At 41.3% G+C, this 24,831-nt stretch overlaps 1 protein-coding gene across 1 annotated transcript in view; it reads right to left on the bottom strand.

Annotated features, from left to right (window-relative positions):
• Positions 1-24,831, bottom strand: part of IQUB (IQ motif and ubiquitin domain containing) — a gene marked incomplete at both ends in the record, with an annotated part of 49,600 nt that overhangs the window by 6,681 nt on the left and 18,088 nt on the right. Inside the window, 3 exons of the mRNA XM_080936518.1 lie at positions 2,847-3,023; positions 6,390-6,560; positions 21,775-21,950. Of these exons, the coding sequence (XP_080792644.1) occupies positions 2,847-3,023; positions 6,390-6,560; positions 21,775-21,950 (524 nt within the window). The remainder of the gene's footprint in view (positions 1-2,846; positions 3,024-6,389; positions 6,561-21,774; positions 21,951-24,831) is intronic.

The following is a 24,831-nucleotide window of genomic DNA, read 5'->3' on the forward strand; positions in this document are numbered from 1 at the left end:
CAGTCTCTGAATGATCTTTTCTTCAATCCCTGCTCCTCCTTTTTTCCCATTATTTTCTCCCATTAGTGTTTTGCTCTCCCTTCTAAGGACTTGAGGCATCCACTTTCTGGTTTTCCTTCTTTTTGAGCTTCATAAGGTCTGTGAATTGTTTCTTGGGTATTCAGAGCTTTTGGGCTAATATCCATTTATCAGTGAGTGCATACAATGTGTGTTTGTGACGGGGTTACCTCACTCAGGATGATAGCTTCAACTTCCATCCACTTGCCTAGAAATTTCATAAAGTTATTGTTTCTGATAGCTGAGTAGTACTCAATTGTGTAAATGTACCACAATTTCTGTATCCATTCATCTGTTAAAGGATGTCTGGGTTCTTTCTAACTTCTGGCTATTATAAATAAGGCTGCTATGAACATGGTAGAGCAGGTGTCCTTGTTATATGTTGGAGCATCTTTTTATGTCCAGGAGTGGTATAGCTGGGTCCTCAGGTATTACTATGTCCAAGTTTCTGAGGAGTCACCAGACTGATTTCCAGTGTGGCTGTACCAGCTTGGAATCCCAGCAACAATGGAGGAATGTTCCTCTTTTTACACATCCTGGCCAGCATCTGCTGTCACCTGAGTTTTTGATCTTAGCCATTCTGACTGGTGTGAGGTGAAATCTCTGGGTTGTTTTGATTTGCATTTGCCTGATGACTAGGGCTGTTGTGCATTTCTTTAGGTGCTTCTCGGCCTTTCGGTATTCCTCAATTGAGAATTCTTTGTTTAGCTCTGAACCCCACTTTTTAATAGGATTATTTGATTCTTTGGAGTTTAAGTTCTTGAGTTCTTTGAATATATTGGATACTAGCCCTTTATCAGGTGTAGGATGGTAAAGATACTTTCCCAATCTGTGGGTTTTCATTTTATCTTAATGACAGTGTATAGATTGTCCTGAAGCTGTTTGTATTTTAATGTTAACTCCACTTTCTCAAGAAGGGCTGGCTAGTCACATGACTCCAACTGAACCTTTCCATTTTAATTAATAAAATAAAGGAAAGCCAGTGACTGGGTGGGGCGAGGTAGGTGGAGAGGGCTGAGAATTCTGAGGTCTGGCAACATGGAGCTTCCCAAGGACCAGCTGGACCCAGGTGGGATTTGTTGGTGTTAAAAAGCTATGAACATTAAGGACTTTACAGGTGTAATATCTCACGTAGAAGGGCAGTTTGTATCTTTGTCTATTTGATGCGATCTTGTGTAGAGGATTTGTGGATTGATAGTTGAATATATAAACCTGTATGAAAAGCTATGGGGCTGTGGAGTTGTGTTTGTGTGGGATTTGGGGGTACAGAAATACCCCAGGACAGAGGCAGAGAATGGGCGGTAGTAAACCTCCAAGGGAAGGGAGTTGCACGGAAGAGTTGGGCTGGTGACTCGGACCAGGCTCCAGAGGTGCCCGTGGCTCCGTATCAGGGTTGGGCCTGAGGAGTGAGACCTCAGGGCTGGTAAAGAGATAAACTGATTTTCTATTTTTTAATATTTACTGCAACAACAGTGTCCTTAGCCTTACAGAAGCTTTGCAATTTTATGAGGTCCTATTTGTCAGTTCTTGATCTTAGGGCATAAGTCATTGGTGTTCTGTTCAGGAAATTTTCCCGTGTGCCTATGTGTTCAAGGCTCTTCCCCACTTTCTATTCTATTAGTTTCAGTGTACCCGGTTTTATGTGGAGGTCTTTGATCCACTTGGATTTGAGCTTTGTACAAGGAGATAAGAAAGGGTCTATTTTCATTCTTCTGCATGCTGATCTCCAGTTGAACCAGCATTTTTTCATTGAATATTTTTAGCTCCTTTGTCAAAGATCAAGTGACCATAGGTTCATTTCTGGGTCTTCAATTCTGTTCCATTGATCTGCCTGCCTGTCTCTGTACCAATAGCATGTGGTTTTTATCACAAGTGGTCTGTAATACAGCTTGAGGTCAGGGATGGTGGTTTCCCCAGAAGTTGTTTTATTGTTGAAAATAGTTTTCAATATCCTGGGTTTTTTGTTATTCCAAATGAATTTGCAGAATATTCTTCCTAACTCTATGAAGAATTGAGTTGAAATTTTGATGGGGATTGCACTGAATCTGCAGATTGCTTTCGGCAAGGTGGCCAGTTTTACAATGTTGATCCTTCCAATCCATGAGCATGGGAGATCTTTCTATCTTCTGAAATCTTTTTCCGATTTCCTTCTTCAGAGACTTGAAGTTCTTGTCATACAGATTTTTTACTTCCTTGGTTAGGGTCACCCCAGCTTTGTAAGGAACAATGAGGTATGCGTATGCCCCAGACAGAAACTAATCGTACTAGTGTGCGGGGGCATAATGTAACTCAAATACAAGCTCCACGTGTAGTTCTTTAGGTTGGCACTAGTACTTACAGCTGAGTAAGTCCGAAGAACAGACAGACAAAGCACCTGAGGAGAGCTGGAGAAATGGAAAGGCGAACTTTCTCCGAGGCCTCATGTGAGAGAGGGAGGAAGAGTTCGGGTTTTGAAAATGAGAAAGAGTTGGCGAGAGCTGCAGGCTAAAACAACTGTTTGTGCAAAAGTTGGGGGTGTGAGAGATCACAGTGCTTTCAACACTGCGCCACAACTGGACAGTCAACTCAGCTCTTAGCAAAGAATTCAAGGCTGAAAATTCATATGCCAAAGAGGTCAGTGGGGGAGTTTGGTTTGTCTACAGGATAAGCCCGGAGACACAGAGGGGCAGTCTCACTTAGATTTGCAAAAAAAAAAAAAAAAAAAAAAACACAGAAGCAAACTTCAACTATCTTTCAATGCACTACTTAACATCTCAGAATCTCGAAAATCAGTTCGATAGGTAGAGTACCTTAAGGTATCTTGCGACTTCAGGATTAAACAGAGGAATTTTGATGTAGTGAATGAAGAGTGTTGTGATTCTTTTCCTGAGTCCTTCGAGATTATGTGGTTTAACTCCTCGCATCATGAGGTCAACTTCTCTGTCAACCAGTTCTAGGATTTCTTGGGTCAGCTTACACTCATGTTCCTAAACAAAATACAAATGTTCTCAGTATAATTACTTTAAATCACTCTTTTTAAAACTACCACCCAAACAAACTGGAATCCACATTCCAAAACATTTTAAAAGGTGACGGGAGTAAAATTTGGCGCAACCAATTAGTGGCCAGATTAGTATTAAATAGTTAGTTTGATAATATGCAACATGTAGCCCAGAAACTCTTTACATAGGTGCTTTAGAGAAAAAAAATCTATAGAGCTGTGGTTCTCCGTAGCCAAAAGTTAGAAGCAACTAGAAAAAAATGGTTAGCAAATTAGATAGATAGATAGGGAGATATACAGGCTTATTAGAGGATTTTATAAAACTGAGTAAACTATATGATAGCTCTAAATCTTAAATCTTATAAAGTAAGTAAGCACAATGAACAGGGTATGAACTGATGCAAGGAGTAATAATTTCACAATAGGTCGAAACGAAATATGCTGAACCAAATTTATAGGCTTATACAGAGGACTGAAAATCATTAAGAGAAACCAAGGGAAAGACACCCATAAAAATGGTTGTTCATACGCACGGAGGGACCCCTGGCTCCAGCCACAGAAGTAGCAGAGGATGGCCCTGTCAGGCATCGATGGGAGGAGAGACTCTTGCCCCTGTGTAGGGGAATGCCAGGGTGGGAGGTGGGAGTGTGTGGGTGGGTGGGGGAACACCCTCATGGAAGCAAGTGGAGGGAGGATGGGGTTGGGGTTGTGGAGAGGAAACCAGGGAAAAGTAAATAAATAAAATATCCAATAAAAAAGAGGGGGGAAGGCTGTTCATTGGCGATTACTTCGAGGAGACAAAATGAAGTCTAAAATGAGGAAGGAAGAGGGGCAAAGGGGTGCAAGATGCACATAGGTCACAGTGATGGACTGTCCTGCTCAACACGGCCAAGCTACTCACACACGTCTCACATCCGTCAGCCACTGGGTGCTTTTTAGTAAAGTATGAAAACTGGATAGTTTGAACAAGCAAGCCTTAGTGAGACTTAGGGCCTGAGGACAGTGCTCATGAGCAGGAAGGCAGTCCTGTGTCCATCCCACTACGGGGACCTGGATGGGACACAGGGCACAGAGAGGCTATAAGCAATGCTCTTTCATACTTTTTCATACGAGGTCATTTTAATCAGTTCAAGAGTTGGAATCGGTGCTGCCTCACCTGGGGAGGACTTTAGAAGGGCCTTGGAGAAATACATTTTCACCAATCCTACTTTCATGCCTAAATATCTAATTTAGCTCTCAAAATGGTGTCTTATATACTCACACTTATGATGTGTGTGTGTGAGAGAGAGTGTGTGTAAGTGTGTGTGTGAGTGTGTGTGTGAGTGTGTTGTGTGAGAGTGTGTGTGTGAGTGTGTTGTGTGAGAGTGTGTGAGTGCGTGTGTGAGTGTGTGTGCGTGTGTGTGTGTATGAAACTCTAGGTGATCCTAGTGTGTACTCAGGTTTAAAATTCATTGTCCTTATTAATATACACTTGAGTATATATTTAGAATATAGGTTTGAGTAGACAGATACACATATACATAAGTAGCTTATGTAAGGTTGTATTGAATCAACAGAATAAGAATCTGAGTTATGTTTATATCTTTATCTTTCTTCAAAATATTGCTAAATAAATTCACATATAGATAGTATTCCTACATTCCCTTTCTCCCTCCCTCCCTCCCTCCCTCCCTCCCTCCCTCCTTCCCTCCCTCCCTCCCTCCCTCTCTCTCTCTCTCTCTCTCTCTCTCTCTCTCTCTCTCTCTCTCTCTCTCTCTCTCTCTCTCTCTCCCAATCTGATTCTCATTTCTTGCCTCTACACCTTCGCTTCTCTTTTACTATCTAAGGTTTCCGTAAGTCTGTTTAAACCACCACCATGATCCTTGCAAAGGTGATCCAGAGGAAAGGCAGCACGTCCTCAGCTATCTGGGCAGAGAAACATGAGATCTGTGAGCCAATTCCCTAACTCTGTAATGTGTCTTTAAACATTTGTGTATTTGGGTTCTAAATCTTCTCAATCCAAGGTGAGGAAACATTAAAATGAGTAGAAGACAAAACACCAGGGAATCTGCTGCTGCCTTGGTGACAATAAGTCCGGCAGAGTCTGTATTTTGCTCATTAACCTCACTCCTCTAATTTTATTCCCGGGGGTCGGGAAGGGGGGAGGCATCTGTCCAAGTTATAGGAACTGATCCAAAGCAGTGGATGGGATGAGCACTAACAGGGTTTCACTGCGGAACTGGAAGCTCTCACTCGCCCCCTCATGGTGAGTCATGGAAAGGCATCTTTCCACTTTCACTATGGAGCACCGGAAGGTGTGTTTAGTCTGCCAGGGCAAACTCACACCCTCAATTCAGTGAAACAAGGGAACAGTCCTACCCCTTGCTCTGTCACCGGACAAATCTTCAAGGCTGGCCCAACGTCAAGATGCTGGTAAATCTAACTCGATTGCTACGGTTTTACGAGCCCGAAATTGACCCTGGAGTCTTTCTCTTCCTAGCAAGGACAGTTTTCCCATCTGCTTTCTGTACTTGCGCATGCCTCCAGAAACTTCTGAACTCAAACCAATGTGGAAGTCAACATCTGAAGAAATCCAGACTATGTGACATCCACTATCTTAGTTTTCATTTAATTAATTTAATTTTATTAAATTTCATTTAATAAAAGTAGAAAATAGTATGTGAGAGAGAAAAGCAAGCATACTTGCATTGACGTGGCTTTAGATCCTCTAAAAAGGGGGAGAGCGGGATGGCACAGTGGGTGGGAACACGTGTAACAGAAGCCAGAGAAGTGACCTCTGTCTACCCAAGTCAGAAAAAGGAAGGAGAAAAACAGTCCTGAAAATTATCCTGCGACCTCTGTGTGTGCACTGTAACATGCATGCACTCACACACACACAATAACAATAGATTAAATTGTTAATGACTAAGAATAGTTTTTCACTGAAAACTATTCAAATTGTAGACAACAATTGCTGTTTTTTTATTCTTAAAACATGTTGTGTTCGTGGCTATATGAAGGTGAATATGTATTTGAACATACTACCTATAATATGTATTATATTATCATAAAGTATTTATGAAATTATTTGCAGAGCAGACTCACAGATTTGCATATGGCTGTCATCAACATAGCACAGATTTTTTAGGGCTTTTGGGTAAGTATTCATTCATCGGACATTTTTATCCCCAAACTTACCAAAATGAGTTAGCTGTTTATACAATTTAATGTGTGAAATCATTTATTAATAGCTATATAATTGCTTAATAAAAAGAAACTCATTGAGTCTATTATCCAGCAGAGCTTTGTGTTGATGATGAACTTGACTCACATTCATGGCGTGTTTATTATGTTAATAGTGAACTTGACATACCTTCACCGTGTGTTTGAGCGTCAGGAGAATATCCAGCCGCTCATCTTGAGAGAGGTCTTTCAGCAGGATACACTTGTAGATGCTCTGCAGCTCCCTGGCTCTTATGGTGAACTGTGTGTCCATTTCAATTATTTGCCCATTGGGTCTTCTCCAGACATTTGGAGCTGAACACTTGAAAATAATATTTATTATTGTTGCAGTTATGACTAGTTAAAGACTGAAAATAATTCTTTTGTCCCATCCACTAGAAAGCAATCTTCAGTCATAGCTAAAAAGATCACTAATCTTTAAGAAAGATCATCATATGAAAGCAGTGTTAAGAGAAAAACTCATAGCTCTAATTGCCTTCATAAAGACGTTAGAAACATCCTATACTATCAACTTAATAGCATACCTGAGATCTCTAGAACAAAAGAAGCAAACACACCCATGGGAAATAAATGGCAAAAAATAATCAAACTTGGGGCTGAAATTAAAAACAAAGAGAACAATACAAAGAATCAACAAAATCTAGAGCTGCTTCTTTGAGAAATTAACAAAATAAACCCTTAGTCAGACTAAGTATAAGACATGGAGACAGTATACAAATTAACAAAAAGAAGTTAACAAAAAAATTAACAGAAACTGGGGAAATTTTGAAAAATCATCAGATCTTACTATAAATGCCTATACTCAACAAAACTAAAATAATCTAGATGAAATGGATAATAGATCGCTAACATATACCAAAGTTAACTCAAGACCAGGTAAACCATCTAAACAGTCTCATAACCCCTAAAGAAATTTTTAAAAGTCAGTAAAAGTTTCCCAACCAAAAATCACCCAGGACCAGATGGCTTTAGTACAGAATTCTACCAGACCTTCAAAGAAGAGATAATACCAATACTCCTCAAATTATTCCACAAAATCAAAACAGAAAGAACACTCCCAAATTTATTCTATGAAACCACAGTTACTCTGATACATAAACCACACAAAGAACCAACAAATAAAGTGAACTTAAGACCAATTTTGCTGATGAATTTTAGTGCAAAAATATTCAATAAAATTTTTTTCAAACTAAATTTAAAAACACATTAAAATGATCATTCACCACAATCAAGTAGGTTTCATCCCAAGAATGCAGGGATGCTTCAATATACAGAAATCCATCAATGTAACCCACTATATAAACAAACTGGAAAAAAATGCATGATCATCTCATTAGATGCTGAAAAAGCCTTTAACAAAATACAACACCTCTTCATGTTAAAAGTCTTGGAAAGATCAGGAATTTAAAGCACATACTTAAACATAATAAAAGTAATATACAGTAAACTAACAGCCAACATCAAATTAAGTGGTGAGAAACTTGAAGCAATTCCACTAATGTCAGGGACTAGACAAGGCTGCCCTCTCTCTCCCTACCTATTCAATATAGTACTGGAAGTCCTGGCCGGAGCAATTAGACAGCAAAAAGAAGTCAAAGAGATAAAAATTGGAAAGGAAGAAGTCAAAATATCATTCTTTGCATATGATATGATAGTATACTTAAATGACCCCAAAAATTCCACCAGAGAACTTCTACAGCTGATAAGCAACCATATCAGCAAAGTGGCTGGATATAAAATTAACTCAAACAAATTAGTAGCCTTCCTTTATACAAAGTATAAACAGTCTTAGGAAGAAATTAGGGAAACGGCACCTTTCACAATAGTCACAAATAATATAAAATACCTTGTAGTGACTCTAACTAAGCAAGTGAAGGACCTGCATGACAAGAACTTCATGTCGCTGAAGAAAGAAATTGGAAAAGATCTCAGAAGATGGAAAGATCTCCCATGCTCATGAATTGGAAGGATCAACATTTTAAAAATGGCTATCTTATCAAAAGCAATCTACAGATTTAATACGATCCCCATCAAAATTCCAACCCAATTTTTTAGACATGGTAAGAACAGTTCTCTACTACATATGAGGGAAAAAAACCTCAGGATATTGAAAACAATTATCAACAATAAAAGATCTTCTGACAGATCAGGCAACAAAATAATCTTGGGAGGTAGAGGGAAGGAGGAACCTGGGAGAAAGAATTAAGGGAGAGAGAAAATGGGGGCAGAGTCAGGTATGAGGCGAGACAGGAGAAAAGTCTAGAGGGCCAGATGAATTATGTATATATATACATAATGTGTGTGTGTGTGTGTGTGTGTGTGTGTGTGTGTGTGTGTGTGTGTGTGTGTGTGTGTGCGTGTGTGTATGCAGCAGTGTGGGGGTTTGGGGCAGGGGGAACCTCTAGAAAGGCACAGACATCAAGGATCTGAGAGGTTCCCAGGACCCAGTGGGAATGACTTTAGCCTAAATGCCCAACAGTTGGGAGATGGAACCTAAAGAGACCACCTTTAGTAGATAGACATGGCCCCCATTTGAGACACGGGCCACCCACCCATCCTCAAAATATTTTACCCGGAATTGTTCCTTTCAAATGAAATGCAAGGACAAAAATGGAGTAGAGACTGAAGGAAAGACCAGAGACCAGCCCAACCTGGAATCCATTCCATGCTCAAGCATCAAACCCTGGCACCATTGCTGATGTCATGTTGTGCTTGCAGACAGGAGCCTAACATGGCTGCCCTCTGAGAGGCTCTACTGTAGCTGACTGAGACAGATGCAGATACTTACAGCCAACCATTGGACTGAGCCCAGGGACCCATATGGAAGTTAGGAGAAGGACTGAAGGAGCTGAAGGAGATGGCAATCCCATAGGAAGAACAACAGTTTCAACTAACCCAGACCCCTCAGAGCTCCCAGAGACTAAGCCATTGACCAAAGAGTAGCCCCCACTTCATATGCAGCAGAGGAATGTCTTGTGTGGCTTTAGTGGGAAAGAATGCACTTAATCCTGTAGAAACTTGATGCTCCAGGGAAGGGGGATGCTAGCTGGGTGGGGTGGGTGAGTGGGTAGTCAGCAGGGGCCTCTCAAAGGCAAAGGGGAGGGGAAATGGGGCACAGGATGAAGAACTTGTAGAGGGGAGCCCAAGAAGGGGGGAGCAATGTTTGGAATGTAAATTAATTTAATTTAATTTAATTTTTAAGAAAGATAATCAAATTTATAGACCATAAGAAAGTAAAACATTTTTATTCATCTAGTTATCTTTGATGAACTAAAGGTTGGATTTAGGGCTTCATATATGCTTGGTAAGGACTCTAGTGTCCAGGCCTAAACTCATGGTGCCCTGGGACTGGAGAGAATGTACACTGTTCTGGATCCAGCATTCTTGACCCGGAGCAGAAAAAAATGACTGAGCAAGATGCTGTTGGATTCCACTGATGAATCTCCAGGGCATGGGAAGATGGCTCACTGAAAGGATGTTCACTGCTGTTACAGGGGGTCCAGATTCAGATCAGTTCCCAGTACCCATGTGATGGCTCAAACCACTTCTAATTTCAATTCTGGACAATCCAAGTCTTATAGTCCCCATAGGTTCCTGCACATGCTTGGTGCACATGAACTCATTCACATAAACACATTGGAAATTAAATCTCTTAAGAGCATTTAAAGGTGCCTCCTTAGCACAGGAGATACCCCATCAGTCTCTGTGGTAGAGGGTATTATTCAGTCTGCAGAAAGGAAAATACATCTCCAAGATTGAGAGCCGAAGGCTGATTTATATTACTTGGCATAAGGAATGGCTTAATTTATATTAGGAATTGCTCATTGACTCCATAGGAAATACAGCATATATTTTAACATGTATTTCTTTATTATCTGCCTAGCTCTATCTTGAGTGTGTATTTATGTGTCTTGATCATGTGCCTTGGCACATTAAGACAACTTTCAGAGAGCAGTTGTGGTAACCCGTATTATCGGAAGACCTTCAGCCATCTCAGAAAGGGGCTGTGGGAGTTATGTCTTAGTACCTTGCATAGAATAAATCTATAACATGCTCAGAGTTCTTCACAAAGCAGCTGTCCATAGTGAAACAGCTGTATCACTGACCCTCTGAATATGTGTGTTCTGCATCCTCAAATTCAACTAACCATGTGTCAAAAAATACTTTTTACAGGAATTCTTCCCTGAAAGGGCAAGTTCTACCTTGTCTCTTCTGCACAAAGTTTACAAGGATCAAGGGCCTCAACATAAAACCAGATATGCTAACCTAATAAAGGAGAAAGTGGGAAAGAGCCTCGAACTTATTGGCAAAGGGGGCAATTTCCTGAACAAAACACCAATGGCACCAGATCTAAGATCAGCAATTGATAAATAGGACCTCGTGAAACTCAAACATTTCTGTAAGGCAAAGCACACCATCAATAGGACAAAATGGCAGCATACAGCATAGAAAAGACCTTCACCAACCCTACATCAGAGGGCTCAACTCCAAAATATATAAAGAACTAGAGAAGTTAGAAACCAACAAGCCAAATCACTCAATTAAAAAGAGTGGTAAGAGCTAATCAGAGAATTCTCAACAAAGGAATTTTTAATGGCTAAGAAACACTCAAAGAACTGTTCAAAGACCTTCTTGTCCTCTAGGAAATGCAAATCAAAACATCTCTGGAATTCTGTCTTACAACAATCAGAATGGCTAAGACCAAAATCTCAAGGGACAGCACATGCTGGCTAGGATTTAGACATGGCATCCCAGCTAGCGGAAGAGGGATCCAGACAACCCCTGCTCCAGTTGCCGTGAGCCGCACAAGAAGAACAAGCTGCATGTATGCCACATTTTTGCAAGGAGACTAAGTCCATCCTGTGCATGCTCTTTGGTTGAAGGTTCAGTCTCTGTCAGCCCCTATGGGCCCAGGTTAGTTGATTCTGTAGGTTTTCTTGTGGTATCCTTGATTTCTCTGACTCAATACTTCTGCCACCTCTCCCACAAGACCCCCGAGCTCTACCCAACACTTGGCTGTGGGTCTCTGCATCTGCCTTCATTAGCTGCTAGGCGAAGCCTCTCAGAGGACGGTTATGCTAAAGGTCCTGTCAGCAAGTATAGCAGAATATCATTAAGAATGTCAGGGGTTGGTTGCTGTTAACTGCTGCTGACTGCTGCTGACTGCTGCTGACTGCTGCTGACTGCTGTTAACTGCTGCTGACTGCTGCTGACTGCTGTTAACTGCTGCTGACTGCTGCTGACTGCTGTTAACTGCTGCTGACTGCTGCTCACTGCTGCTCACTGCTGCTGACTGCTGCTGACTGCTGCTGACTGCTGTTGACTGCTGCTCACTGCTGCTCACTGCTGCTCACTGCTGCTGACTGCTGCTCACTGCTGCTGACTGCTGCTGACTGCTGACTGACTGCTGCTCACTGCTGCTCACTGCTGCTCACTGCTGTTGACTGCTGCTGACTGCTGCTGACTGCTGCTCACTGCTGTTGACTGCTGCTCACTGCTGCTCACTGCTGCTCACTGCTGCTGACTGCTGCTCACTGCTGCTGACTGCTGCTGACTGCTGCTCACTGCTGTTGACTGCTGCTCACTGCTGCTGACTGCTGCTGACTGCTGCTGACTGCTGCTCACTGCTGTTGACTGCTGCTCACTGCTGCTGACTGCTGCTGACTGCTGTTGACTGCTGTTGACTGCTGTTGGTTTCAGTTTGCTAAGTAGATGTGCACAAAGAAGAAACAACTAGAAAAATTAATTTGATGTTCTGACAGCAACAACCAAACTTGAACCTGAGGAACTGATGCCCCTAATTAGTAGGGTATAGTCCAGTGATGTCAACCTTTCCCCTCTCTCTATCTGTTCTTCTCTCCTATCTAGGGTTAACGGGTTGAAAGGGCGAACGGGGAGATGGAGAATGGTAGAATTAAAAAGGACCCACAAAGCAGTCGAATTCCAGCTACAGTGTCCATCTGAGCGTGATGTCATATGTGTACAATCCCAACACTTGAAAGGTGGAGAAGACGGGAGGAGCAGGAGTTCAAAACCAGTTTCTACATAGTGAGTTTGGGGACCAGCCTAAGCTACATGAAGACTCTCTCAAAACCACAAGAACTGTGTCTGGGCACAACATACATAGACCATTTTGGGTTTGTCCTTACTCACTAAACAAGTCAGTACAACAATAGATTGTTTGCATAGTATTTATAATGGAGTTTGTGTTAAAAAGTCACCTGGGTACCCTTGGCAATGGGCAAAGAGACACCTTGTTTGTGGTGCTGCTCTTCTATCAGTCAGGGGCAGAGCAGATGGCAGCCCTTTGTTCATCCTAGCTCGGTGGCCAAAGCTGTTTCATGCCTAGGGCACATTAAAAAAAAAAGTCACCTGGGGCCGAGAATATAGCTCAGGGATAGAGTGCTTACCTAGAAAGCATGCAGCCCTAACTCCAGTCCCTGGTGTTTTACAAAGAAAAGGGGAACCTGGAGATAACTTAAACTACACAGGGATGTAGATACATCATAAGCAAATATAGTGTCCTTTTAAACATGGCTGGGACGACCGTGGAAATGGCATCCCAGGCTCTGCAAACCAACTTTCTGCCCAGGTAAAGGACAAGCGTCTCAGGAGCACTAGGACCACTACTACCCACGTGCTGCCAGAAATTCCCACTTTCTATCAACAAATATGGCACAGAGTACCCCGGCTTGGTGTGCATCCTGAACTGAGGGCTGGGAGATGAAGTCCACTTGCCCTAACACTCAACTAGGAATTCCCAGGATGATGGGTCAGAAACACAGTACAGGGTCTGGGCTGTGTAATGAATGTAGAGACGGGGTGGCTTTATTATTTGTTGTTTTCAATGCATCCTAACCATAGCTTCCCCTTCTAACACTCCTCCCAGGTCCTCCCACTCCCACTCTTCCCTCTTCCTCCTTCCCTTCCTCCTCCCCTTCCTCCTGCTCCTCTTCCTCCTTCTCCTCCATTCCCCTTTAGAAAAGAGCAGGCCTCCGAGGGATCTCCAGTGAACACAGGATAACATGATACAGTAAGACACGGCACAAACCTGAGGCTGGCCTAGGCAACCCAGTAGCCACAGACACCAGCTAAGTAGGGCTCTTGGGGGCTCAGAAACACCGAAGGTCAGAGCTAGGTCCTCTGCGTGTACGTTGCGGTTGCTAGCTAGGTGTTTCTGTGGGACTCTTTTGGGAGCCTTTTTTTTTTTTCAGGATGGCTTTTAAAGATGACTCACTGTGCTCATCACTAATCTGTGTCCTCCTATCAAGACTTTAAGGGCAGAGGATTCAGCTAGATATCCCTCAGGGATAACTTAATGGGATTTCCCCTCTTATTTTAAAACAAAAAGCTGCTCTATTTCTTTGCCTGATTACAGTCCTTCAGAAACAAGCCTGTGTTGATCACAATTACTAGCTTTTCAGATACTGGATGTTTTTTGTGGACTAATTAGTCATTGCTTTGGGGTTCTTGTATCCTGATTTATGTCATAATTGCAACCATTTAAATCTTAGATGTGGCTTAATTTTCAATTTAAGTGGAATTCTCTATGTGTTTGAGCAAATTATTAGAGATTTGTAATGATACTACACTGCGTTTAGAATGGCAGTTTACAAAGAAGTTTGTAGCTATGACAGCGATTTACCTCCATTGTTTGCATGTTAGACTGAGAAACACAAAGTCACCCCTCACAGTTGTGTTTGATACATTTCCAAAATAACAGTATCATTAAAGTTGTGGGCAAAACAAAAGTTGCTTAGAGCTAGTAACCTCTGGTAGAAGCTTAAGATTCTTAGTTTAAGTTTTGATCTGGTAAATGCCACAGGACTAACACTGGTTTATGACGTCATGTCAGATACAGAGAAATAGATACTGTTGGAGAGCCAATAGGCCGGGGTTGAGTCAACAGGCTGTGGTTGAGCCAATAGGCTGCGGCTGAGCCAACAGGCTGTGGTTGAGCCGACTGAGAGTTGTAAAAGTAGAATGGGTTAGTGATAAGATATTTTAATTGTTACTTAGAAATAATGCAATTTTACAACTGAAAGAGCCCTACATTGAGTATTTTACTCAACTACAATGCTTGTTTCAAGGTTCGCTTTTAAAGAGTTAAAGAATAATTAGGACAAATTTCATACTGTACTATCCTCAAGTCTAACTAATATCTTGATCTCCATATGCTAATTTCCACAGCCGGGTTCTGTAAAATACAATTTCTTTTGTACCACTTGTAAGGACAATATCTTTTACTCCCCAGGCTGGTAACATTTCATTTGTAATAATCTTTCTAACGTGTTTCCAAAATGTCTACTTTATCTAATTTATCAGATGTTGGCAGTCGGTACACTGTTTAATTTCACTTCCAAATAAGTGAAGAGGTTTGTATCCCCACAGAAAGAACAACAATCCGTCATCCCAGACCCCCCCCCCCAGAGCTCCCAGGGACTAAACCACCAGCCAAAGAGTACACATGGAGACCCATGGCTCCAGCCAGACATGTAGCAGAGGATTGCTTTATCAAGCGTCACTGGGAAGAGAGACCCTTGGTCCTGTGAAGGCTCAATGCCTCAGTGTAGGGGAATGCCCGGGCCAGGAGGCAAGAGGGAGTGGGAAGGGGAGCACCTTCATAGAGGAAGCAGAGGGGGCATGGGAGAGGGGGATTCTGGAGGGGAAACCAGGAAAGGGGATAACATTTGTAATGTAAATAAAGAAAATATCAAAAAGAAAAAAACTACGTGAACTAAGCGCTTATCACGATTGCTGGCCTTTATGGCTCTGCTGAATACAATATCATAATATTTTAGGCTTCTTTAATTGTACATCCAAACCCTTCTAACGTTTTAACTCTGAAGTCAACCTTTACGTTTTCCAAGATATGCTCTCTAGTACTATACCTGAAACCCATAGCATTGCTCACATCTGAAATCCTTTTACACTTATAAACACCCAAACACGCACACACGTGGGCGCATGCGCGCTTGTCTTATGTCTGCATTTCTGTAACCTGTGGCGAAGGAAATTGGGTCCCAGCAATCTTATGCTTTCAAATTTGACTTTCCAAAAAGGTTGTGAATGGTAAATGTCGCGTGTAATTCTGCGTATTTCACGGCGTCTACAGGGATTATCCATTCATCCAACAAATATTTACTGCATCTACACAGGTCAGTCGGTGCTGTGGACCCTGCGTAAACAAAAGGCTATCTTGATGTCAAAAGTGCTCAAGTCTCGCAGGATATAAAGGTAAGAAATAATTAATTAAAATATAGAGGGTGAGCAGGCTTGATGCTTCAGACAGACAGGTGAAGACAGGCTGTCTATCAGGCACTTAACTCCTAAAAAGAAAACTATGCCTACGAGGGAGAGAGTTAGCAGGAGCTAGCCAGATTAAAGAGAACTGATTGATATAATCAGATAATCCTACATATGAAGTTCCAGTTTCCAAGAGCTGGCCCAAGGAAGATATATATAAATCTGTTCAGCAAGGCTGTTTTTATCTTTGGCTGCCCTTCTGCCGACCCCAATAACTCCATCTTCGAGTACAGGCTTCTTTGATTTCGGGCCTTAAGGTGTTCGTTTTTTTTTTTTTTTTCCTCTGATGAGGGAAAATGTCAGCTTTGCTTATTTCCCTTCCCGGGTTCCTTTTTCTTTGAATGCTTTTGCTATAATAAGAGATGGTCTTAAATAATCATGATCTTAAATGGCTTCAGAAATAGAAACATAATGAATTCCACTTAGCTGCCAACAAGTGAGGAGCAGAAGCTGTGAAACAGAGCCACTGAAGAACAGTAGGACGGACGAATGGATGGACGGACAGATGGACCGGAAGGTGGGGAGATAATGAAGGCTTCGGAGCAGCAGGCCTCCCCAGGAGAAGAAAAAAAAATGGCCCCACCGGGAAAATAACACCTTTCTTCTTCCTGAATTAGTTCTCTGGTACAAATTAAGCATAAAGTTAAGCCCCCCAAAAGCCACTGGGTAGTGATCAACTTTTCTTTTATACAGCAGAAAGGTTTTATTCATCCAATGGCCCCCTGTTAAATGCACAGCTCAGAGAGAGAGAAGAAGAGGCAGACGCATTTTCTATCCCGTTAGCGGTCGGCCACCTGAGCTTGGAGAAAAGCATTTACATGGCAGAGCTCACATTAATTGGGGGTTTCCTTAAGCTTGTGACAGTGAGAAGTGATGTAGGAAAACCTAGAGGAAACAAACCGCCTCAACTCAGGACGATCTCTTTGTATAGTTTCTTAAAATGCACCCAAAACAGTAAATCCAGAAGAGAACTGGTGAGCTTCCGTTTACAGGGCATGACCTGGATCCCTTACGTCAGCATTCCTGTCAGTTCCCAATGTCTGATAACCTGCACAAGTCGATATTTGACCTGGTAAATTGCAAGTTAATTAATGTTTTTAAAAATCCTTAGAGGTTTTTTTTTTAAGAATTAGAACTGCAGGAACCATTTATTCAATGTACCGATGGACAAACGCGGTGTCCTTCACTATTCAGAGAAGTCAGATGCTCAGTATAAGATTTTTAAAGACTGTTTCAATAGATCCCACAGTTGTAGGAGTGAGTGAGTTTAAACTGAAACTAAATACAGATGCTGACTCTCTGAAGGTATTTCTAAATGATACAAAGATAGAATGCTGCTTTAAATATCTGCCCATTTTACAACACTGTTGATAATAAATGTAGCATTGTGACTCTGCTTGTTACAATTAACATCTAACCTTGACCACAACCTTGGCTGTGACCTCAGCTGACTTCTGGAATTAGGTATGAGCTGTTTTATCAGCAATCAAAGCAGTCTTGTGCAACAGTGAGTTGCTTCAGCATTTGTGGACTGAATTCCGACTCCTTGATGTTAGTGACAGTGGCAGAATGAGGGTGGACAGGACAGACAGACATGGAGAACACACCTAGCAAAATCATTTCCTTCTAAAGCCAGCATCATTCACCTATGTAGCTTATACACAAAAACATACTTTAGATGACCCTGTATTAGAGTGGCCAAGGCTGTCAGTTTGACGGTTCTGACCTTATATCCTCCTTACACACACACACACACACACATACACCACACACACACATACACAAATACACACACACACATACACCACACACACACACACATACATATACCATACATACACACAAACATATATATACACACAAAAAACACACACACATGCACCATACACTCACACACATACATACACACAAACATATATACTCACACACATACATACACACATACACACACATGCACCATACACACACACATACATACACACAAACATATATATACACACACATACACACACACACACACATACACCACACATACTACACACACACGTACACACACATACATGCTCCCTACCTTCCTGCCCTCTCCTCAGTCTATGTTCCAGAACAACAAAGTCAGCCTCCATTTCCTCAGCCTTCCCAGCATGCCCCTGTGACCTCTATTTCCTCAGCCTTCCCAGCATGCCCCTGTGATGCCCCTGTGACAGGGCAGATCTCCGTACATTCAGCATCCTTCAAGGCCTTGGGCTCCACTCCTTATGAAGTATTTAGAATTCAAAACCAGATCTTCCTCATAGAAATTCTTTTTAACAATATCTCTCCATCTTATCTTTATTTCAGATGAGTTCTTATGAGAATTTTCTTAGCATACTGTACCTCATGAGAAAAGAAAGGATGACATCGGTTGACTCTAGAGTCAGTTTCCTGTTTAGGCTTTGATCCACTGATGAACTCCGCACGTTTATAATTTCAAAAAGAGCTTAGAGGCATGTAAAATTCACAGTTCCTAGTAGTAAAGCAGGTGCAAGATGAGCACCTTGTTGAAACTATAAGTTTAGTTCAAAATATGTCTTAAAAAATGGTGTTGTAGTGATCTAGTGCTGTTAAGGGACACTATGACCATGGTAACTCTTATAAAGGCAAGCATTTAACTGTATGATGCTGGAAAGTATTTGAGAGCTGTATCCTGGTCTTCAAGCAGAGAGGCAGAGACACTGGGCCTATTATGGCCTTTTTGAAACCCAAAGCCCACCCTACTCCCCCATGACACACTTCCTCCCATGGAAGTCATACCTCCTGATCCTTCTAACCCTGTCAAGAAGTTCCATTCCCTGATGACTGACCATTCAAATAGACAAGCTTATTGTGCCTTTGTTAACCAAACTGCCACAAATGTCTTTTCTAGAATGATAATACTTGAGAATTTTAGCAACGGTAGTTACATGACTTGGTCTATATCTGGAATATGAAATCCACACCATTATTGCCTGTTCATATTTTCCTCTCTTCCCCCATAAACATGCACTGCTAATCTTTGTAAGGGATGTGTAAGGGTATGAGGACTTGGGGATAAAACATATGATGCTGGCAAGGATGCAGAGAAAGAGAAACACTTCTCCACTGTTGGTGGGGTTATCAACTGATAAAACCACTCTGGAAATCAGTCTGGGGGTTCCTCAGAAAAATGGACATAGTACTACCTGAAGACCCAGTTATTCTACTTCTGAGCATTTACCCCAGAGACGCTCCAACATACAATAAAATACATGCACCACAATGTTCATAGCAGCTCTATTTATAATAGCCAGAAGCTGGAAAGAACCCAGATGTCCTTCAGTAGATGAATGGATACAAAAATTGTGGTACATTTACACAATGGAGTAATACTCAGCTATCAGAAACAATGACTTTATGAAATTCTTAAGAAAATGGATGCATTTAGAGAATATCATCCTGAGTGAGATAACCCAGTCACAAAAGAACAGACATAACATGCAGTCACTGATAATGGGATACTAACCCCAGAAAACTCTGAACACCCCAGAAACAACTCACAGACTGTGTGAAGTTCAAGAAAAAAAAGAATATATTTTAATTAAAATAGAACTGTATCACATCCCCCTTTCCTCCCTACAGCCCCTCCCAGTTTCTCTCCTATCCCCTCAAATTAATAGCCTCTTTCCCTATATTATTGCTACATATATACATATGTATATATATATATATATATATATGTACCCACAAATACTTAATTACAACCTTAAAAAATGTATTTGTATACTTTTATGCAAAAATGCTGAAAATTTGTACATTTATCTTTGTTTTTTAAAATAAAGTTTTTCAGTAAAAAAGTAGATACAGATATAGGAATAGGTATATGGATATTGATTATGGAGATAGAGAAATAAATAGACAGACACATAGATATATGTATATAAATATAGATATAAATTGATTTTTAAAAAAAAAATGTATGTCTCGTCTTAAAAATTGGTCAGATGTGTGTGGTACTCCACAGTCAGAGACAATTGGATGTCTGTGACCTTGAGGTCAGCCTGGTCTACATAATAAAGAGCCATCCCAAGGATACACAGTAAGGCCCTGTCTTAAAAGAAAAATCTTGAAAGACTACCACAAGCTTCAAATCTTGAAGGGCTATCCTAACCTATTTATTAAGTAAATAAAACATTAAATACAAAACGTGTGTGTGTGTGTGTGTGTGTGTGTGAGAGAGAGAGAGAGAGAGAGAGAGAGAGAGAAAGAGAGAGAGAGAGAGAGAGAAAGGTTGCATGGACATGTTATGATATATTACACACAATAAAATTTGGCTATGATACCCTTTTAAGATTCTTTTTAATACAGGGTCTTAATATGTGGCCTTTGTTAGCCTGCACCTCACTATGCAGAGCAGCTTCCATTAGATGATAAATAACTACTGCATATAAAGTCAGAGATGAGACTGAGTCTCATAACAACAATAAGCCCAACCTCAGGGAAAGGGGGTATTAACCCTTCCCTCTCTGGAAGAAGGGGAGCATTCAGGCTTGTTTGACGTGAAAATACCTGACAGCCAAGAGAAGTCAGAAAGGGGAAGTCTTGGAGAAGACAAGTTTCACACAAGGACGGATGAGTGCTACCTATCTTTCTTGTCCACTGGTACCCGGAGCATCCATCTCTTTCAAACACACATGCACATCAGGTGCATGCTTAGTGCAAAAGCATCACACAGTGAGTCAGACACAAAAGCATCAAAAGTCCATGGTCTTTCTGGAGACCTGCAAGCAACTGAGCATGACTGGAGCAGTGGAGATGTAGTAGAAGAGAAAGATGATGATGAAACAGTCGGATACGGAGGCTGCACAAACAGGATGTGATAAATGGACGCAGAGGCACATGTCTTTGCCTGCATGCACGGTCTGTCTGACACACACCATCAAGATGCCGAGCTAGAGCAAGATGCCATTTCCCTACAGTCAGTGAGAGCAGGTTTGGAAGATGAACATGTGAAAAATTAGGGGAGAATACAGCAACAGCCAAAAACAGGCTGGTAGGCAGGCACAGAAGTCAATAATGACACGCGTGTTTCTATCTGGAGCAGTGGTCCTCAACTTTCCTAATGCTGTAACACTTTAATACAGTTCCTCATGTCATAGCGATACCCCCAACCCTAAATCTTTTATTTCTATTTCATGACTATAGTTTTGCTATTGTCATGACCTCCAAGGGGTCATGAGGCACAGTTGAGGACTGCTGAGCTAGAGCAAGTGAGTAGGTGAGGCACTCACAGAGAGGTCACATGAGCTGGAGAACAGGGCTCATATAGAGGTACGGGTGAGTTCATGTTACCACATCACCCCGAGATGTGTGCCTGGGATCTCCGAAAGGCAGAAGACGAATTGGGTGCATGATTTAGTAGTTCCTAAGGATCCAGTCTGGAACCAGAACTGAAATTAAAGCCAATTACAATCTGAAGTCACACGGAAGAGTGCCCAAAAGGGATGACAGAAGGCATCTAAAGGAATAAACAATGTGGTTTTTAAAAGTGCTCCAAGATAGCAAGAGTCACAGAAGGAGAACTACTAACAGTAAGTGTCATAGAAAGGCATCCTTTTCTTCTTCTGAATGGATAGATGGATTAGCTTTCAGTTGTCTAGAAACATCAGGTTTATAAAAGGAAACTTGTTACTATGGAAACAGGCTTTCATTATCAACAGGCAGTTTGACCACAAAAGGGTAATTGGTTTCATTTCTCCTTAATTTCGAGTTTCCTTGCTTTTCAGTAATTGTATCAGCATTGGTCAGAAATGTCCAGTCAGCTAGAACTGTAGTGATCCAACGCATAAACATAGGTCTCCATCAAACTACCAAGGTAGTGACCACTGTGTACCCCAGTGCCAGAAGTTCTGGAACCCAACTACTTTGTACTCTATCGGAGTGTAAAACTCTCCAAATTCAAATAATCACTCCACATTTTCTCCCATGAAAACAAATCCCTTTAGTCAGGGATGGAAGACTTCTCATGTTCTCTGTCTTTTTGTGAGGGTACAGTTCAAATCGTCAGCTGTACTAAAAGAGCAAATACATAGGGTTTAATAAAAAATATCCAAGTGTTAAAATGTCATGGAAGCTCTTATGGTATAGGTCTCTCCTTCACTTTAGTGTTCCACGTGGTTAAACTCAAAATGCATCCCTGTTAAAGTGACTTCACTAACCTTGTCCAGAAAAGCTTCTGTGGCTGCATCCTGCTTCTCCGTGAGAGCGGCACGCCTACGCCTCCCGATGGAAGCAATTATCTGTGTCTCTTTTTCCAAAAGCTCACACAGAGCGGCCTTCCTTTCAGCCTCACTCAAACACTGGTCAGTTTGGGTAACTTCTTCTTGCCGCCAGACTAGAGGAGTGACACGAAAGGTTCTTAAGTTGTCAGGATTTGTAGGGTTTTTTATTTTTCCAATGACAGGTTTGTTTTTATTTTTTAATGATGGCGGTGTGTGGGTGTGCACACGAGTGTAGGCGCCCTTGGAGGCCAGATGTGTCCCATCTCTCTGGGGCTGCAGATGCCAGTGATTGTAAGCTGCCTCGTGTGGTTCCTGGAAACCAAACGCCAGTCCTTGCTCTCCAACACTCAGACTAAATAAAATAGTTTATAAAGATTGCAGCTCAAGAGCATTAAGTATTCCTGACAGTTTCGCAGCCTCCACAGCCAACCCTCTTCCATTTGCTTTTTCATCTCCTACAAGTCCGAAGACTTCCTTTGATTTCCTCTACTCTCTCTGCCCTTCTCTGTTGCCTCTTGTTCCGCCTCAGCATGTGCCTCTCAAAGGACCCAAACAGTAGCTTTCTACAGAATAGTTTCCATCACTTACCACATGTGTTCTGTCGTGTTCTGTCTCTCACAAAACCCCAAATCAAGTCACCGAATGTTATAGAGTAAGTGCATTTACTGAATGTATTCTGTATTTGAATCAGTGTCTTTCTGCTATGATCTTCTTGTAAGGTGTTTTAAAGCACTGGTCACTATAAGTAAAAATGATGTTGTGTGACTGTGTCATAAAATTCCCAAAGAAAACAATTTAGTAAACTCATTCTATCTAAATACTGACCTATATCATCACATATGAATTTCTACACCATACCTCAAACTTAAATCAAAATTCCTAGATGCAGATACATTTTTATTAAGGGTACTGCTCAAATCCTTATATAAACTAAACACAGGGAAGAAAATTCTTTTTCATTTCAGATTTCAAAAGTGCCAGGCTTACAGGGACAGAAGCATCAGATAGGAAAATACCTTAGAAATTAAATTGCTCAGCCCTGCATTTGATCACACGTCCTCTTCTCAGTGACTTGGACAGGAATAATTTGCCTGCCACAGAACCAATTTTGTGAGCTACATGTCATCCCTTTGGGCGTCCGAAGACTGTGTCATGTTTCTCTCACATCTTCCCTTCTTGAGACACAAACACTTTCATGTTTAAATTGTACATTATGTGACATAATTTCTTTTCACATCTTGGTCAACCTTTCCCTGTTTCCTACCACACCGCCCAAAATAGACTGTCAAATTTCTGTCAAGACAGAGGCTTCTGCAAAACCTACAACCCAATCTCCTGACTCAAGTGACAAGAAATATGAAGGGAGGAAGAAGAATAAAGATGTAAATCTGGAATAGAAATAAGAAAAGAATTTGATATGCCAATGGCATGCAGAATTCCCAGAAGACATAAGGAAGATTTATTTGGGTGAGTAAATTGAAAGTAAACTGTCCCTGAATCTGCAAGCAGACAGTGACAGTGACATCTCACAAAGTGGGTCTTGTAGCAATTGACATAAGTGAAAGCTAGAGAAAGGGGTGAACATTTCTAAAGCGTTTGATGGTGACCACACCTTAAAAACCTAAGGGAATGTCAGATGTTTGAAATTACAGTTGAGAACAATGGTAACTGTGTTTGTTTCTACAGGAACAAGAAAAAAAAAGAAATAAAGAAAGCAGGAAATAGTGGTAATTAGTTATGTTTAAATATGAGATGATTATATGTACATATTTCTGTTTCAGATTAAACAGAACAGCCTTGGAGATCTCTCCTAATCACTTTTATTTATCTGCATGTATGTCTGCCTGTCTTGCCGCATGTGTCCAGAAAGACCAGAAGATGAAAAATCCCCTAGAGCTGGAGTTGCAGGCAGTTGTGGACCAGCCAACCAAGGTGCCAGGATCCAAACTCAAGTCCTTTAGGAAAGCAGTAAACATCCTACACCACTGAGCCACCTTCCCAACACCAAAATGGAGGAATCCTGTATGGTTACAATGGCATGGTAATCTCAGGAGACATGCTTGAAACAAACATGACACCAAAATTCAAACATGGAAAATTAGTCAGATAAACAACATGAAATCAGAATATGTAACATCCATATAAGGAACAAGAGGTAAAAACTCAAAGTCCAGTGCCTGACATAAAAGATCATTTTATGCCCTGACTGTTGTGAGTGTTTATATCAAAAGTCATGTGATCTTGTTCCAGCTATCCCCAGGAAGGGAAACTACCAGCTACAAACACAGCTTTGGTGAGTATATGTTACATTACAGAAAGTAAGACAAAATACAATTGGTTTATTTACAAGTACCTCACATGTAGAATCTGGTTGGGTCTCTTGACAAGCCAGTGGAGCGTGTGCTGTCATCTTGGTGAGAGAGAAACTAGGGTACAGAATGCTGTGTAACCTGCCAGGGACACACAGCTAGAGAGCGGGCCAGGACCCAAACTCAGGCAGTGTAGCTGTGTGGGATACACTCGTCCACCAAAAGCCAGAAACGTGCAGCTTGCAATAAAGAGCTCACATCAGCGGTCAACTAAGTCTTTTCCTCCGCACAGAAATAGCAGGTGAGTGCAGTCTCAGGATGATGTTTCTAAGAAAGCTCCTAAAACTGATCCTGCTCACACAGTGAAACCAATTCTTTCTCTAGAGCTTAATAAGCCTTTTCTTTTATATGGTTACTATAATTGCCAATATCCTGTCACTTCTTCGTGGATGAAAAATACTCACCAATGTGTCTGTAGTTATGATGTAAACAAACATAACTCTGTAATATTCTGTGGTGTATAAAGTGAGAAGGCTTTACTTTGTTCTTGAAGGGTTAACACATTTCCTAGTGTCTCTCTAATCGGATGGGTGGTAAAAAAAAAAAAAAAAAAATTCAAAAGAACAGAATTTCTGCTTCTCTCTCCATTAGTCATCATCGAATGCTCAGCATTTTTCACCATTGG

The sequence above is a fragment of the Micromys minutus genome, assembly GCF_963924665.1.
Source record: "Micromys minutus genome assembly, chromosome: 23".
NCBI classification, from domain to species: domain Eukaryota; kingdom Metazoa; phylum Chordata; class Mammalia; order Rodentia; family Muridae; genus Micromys; species Micromys minutus.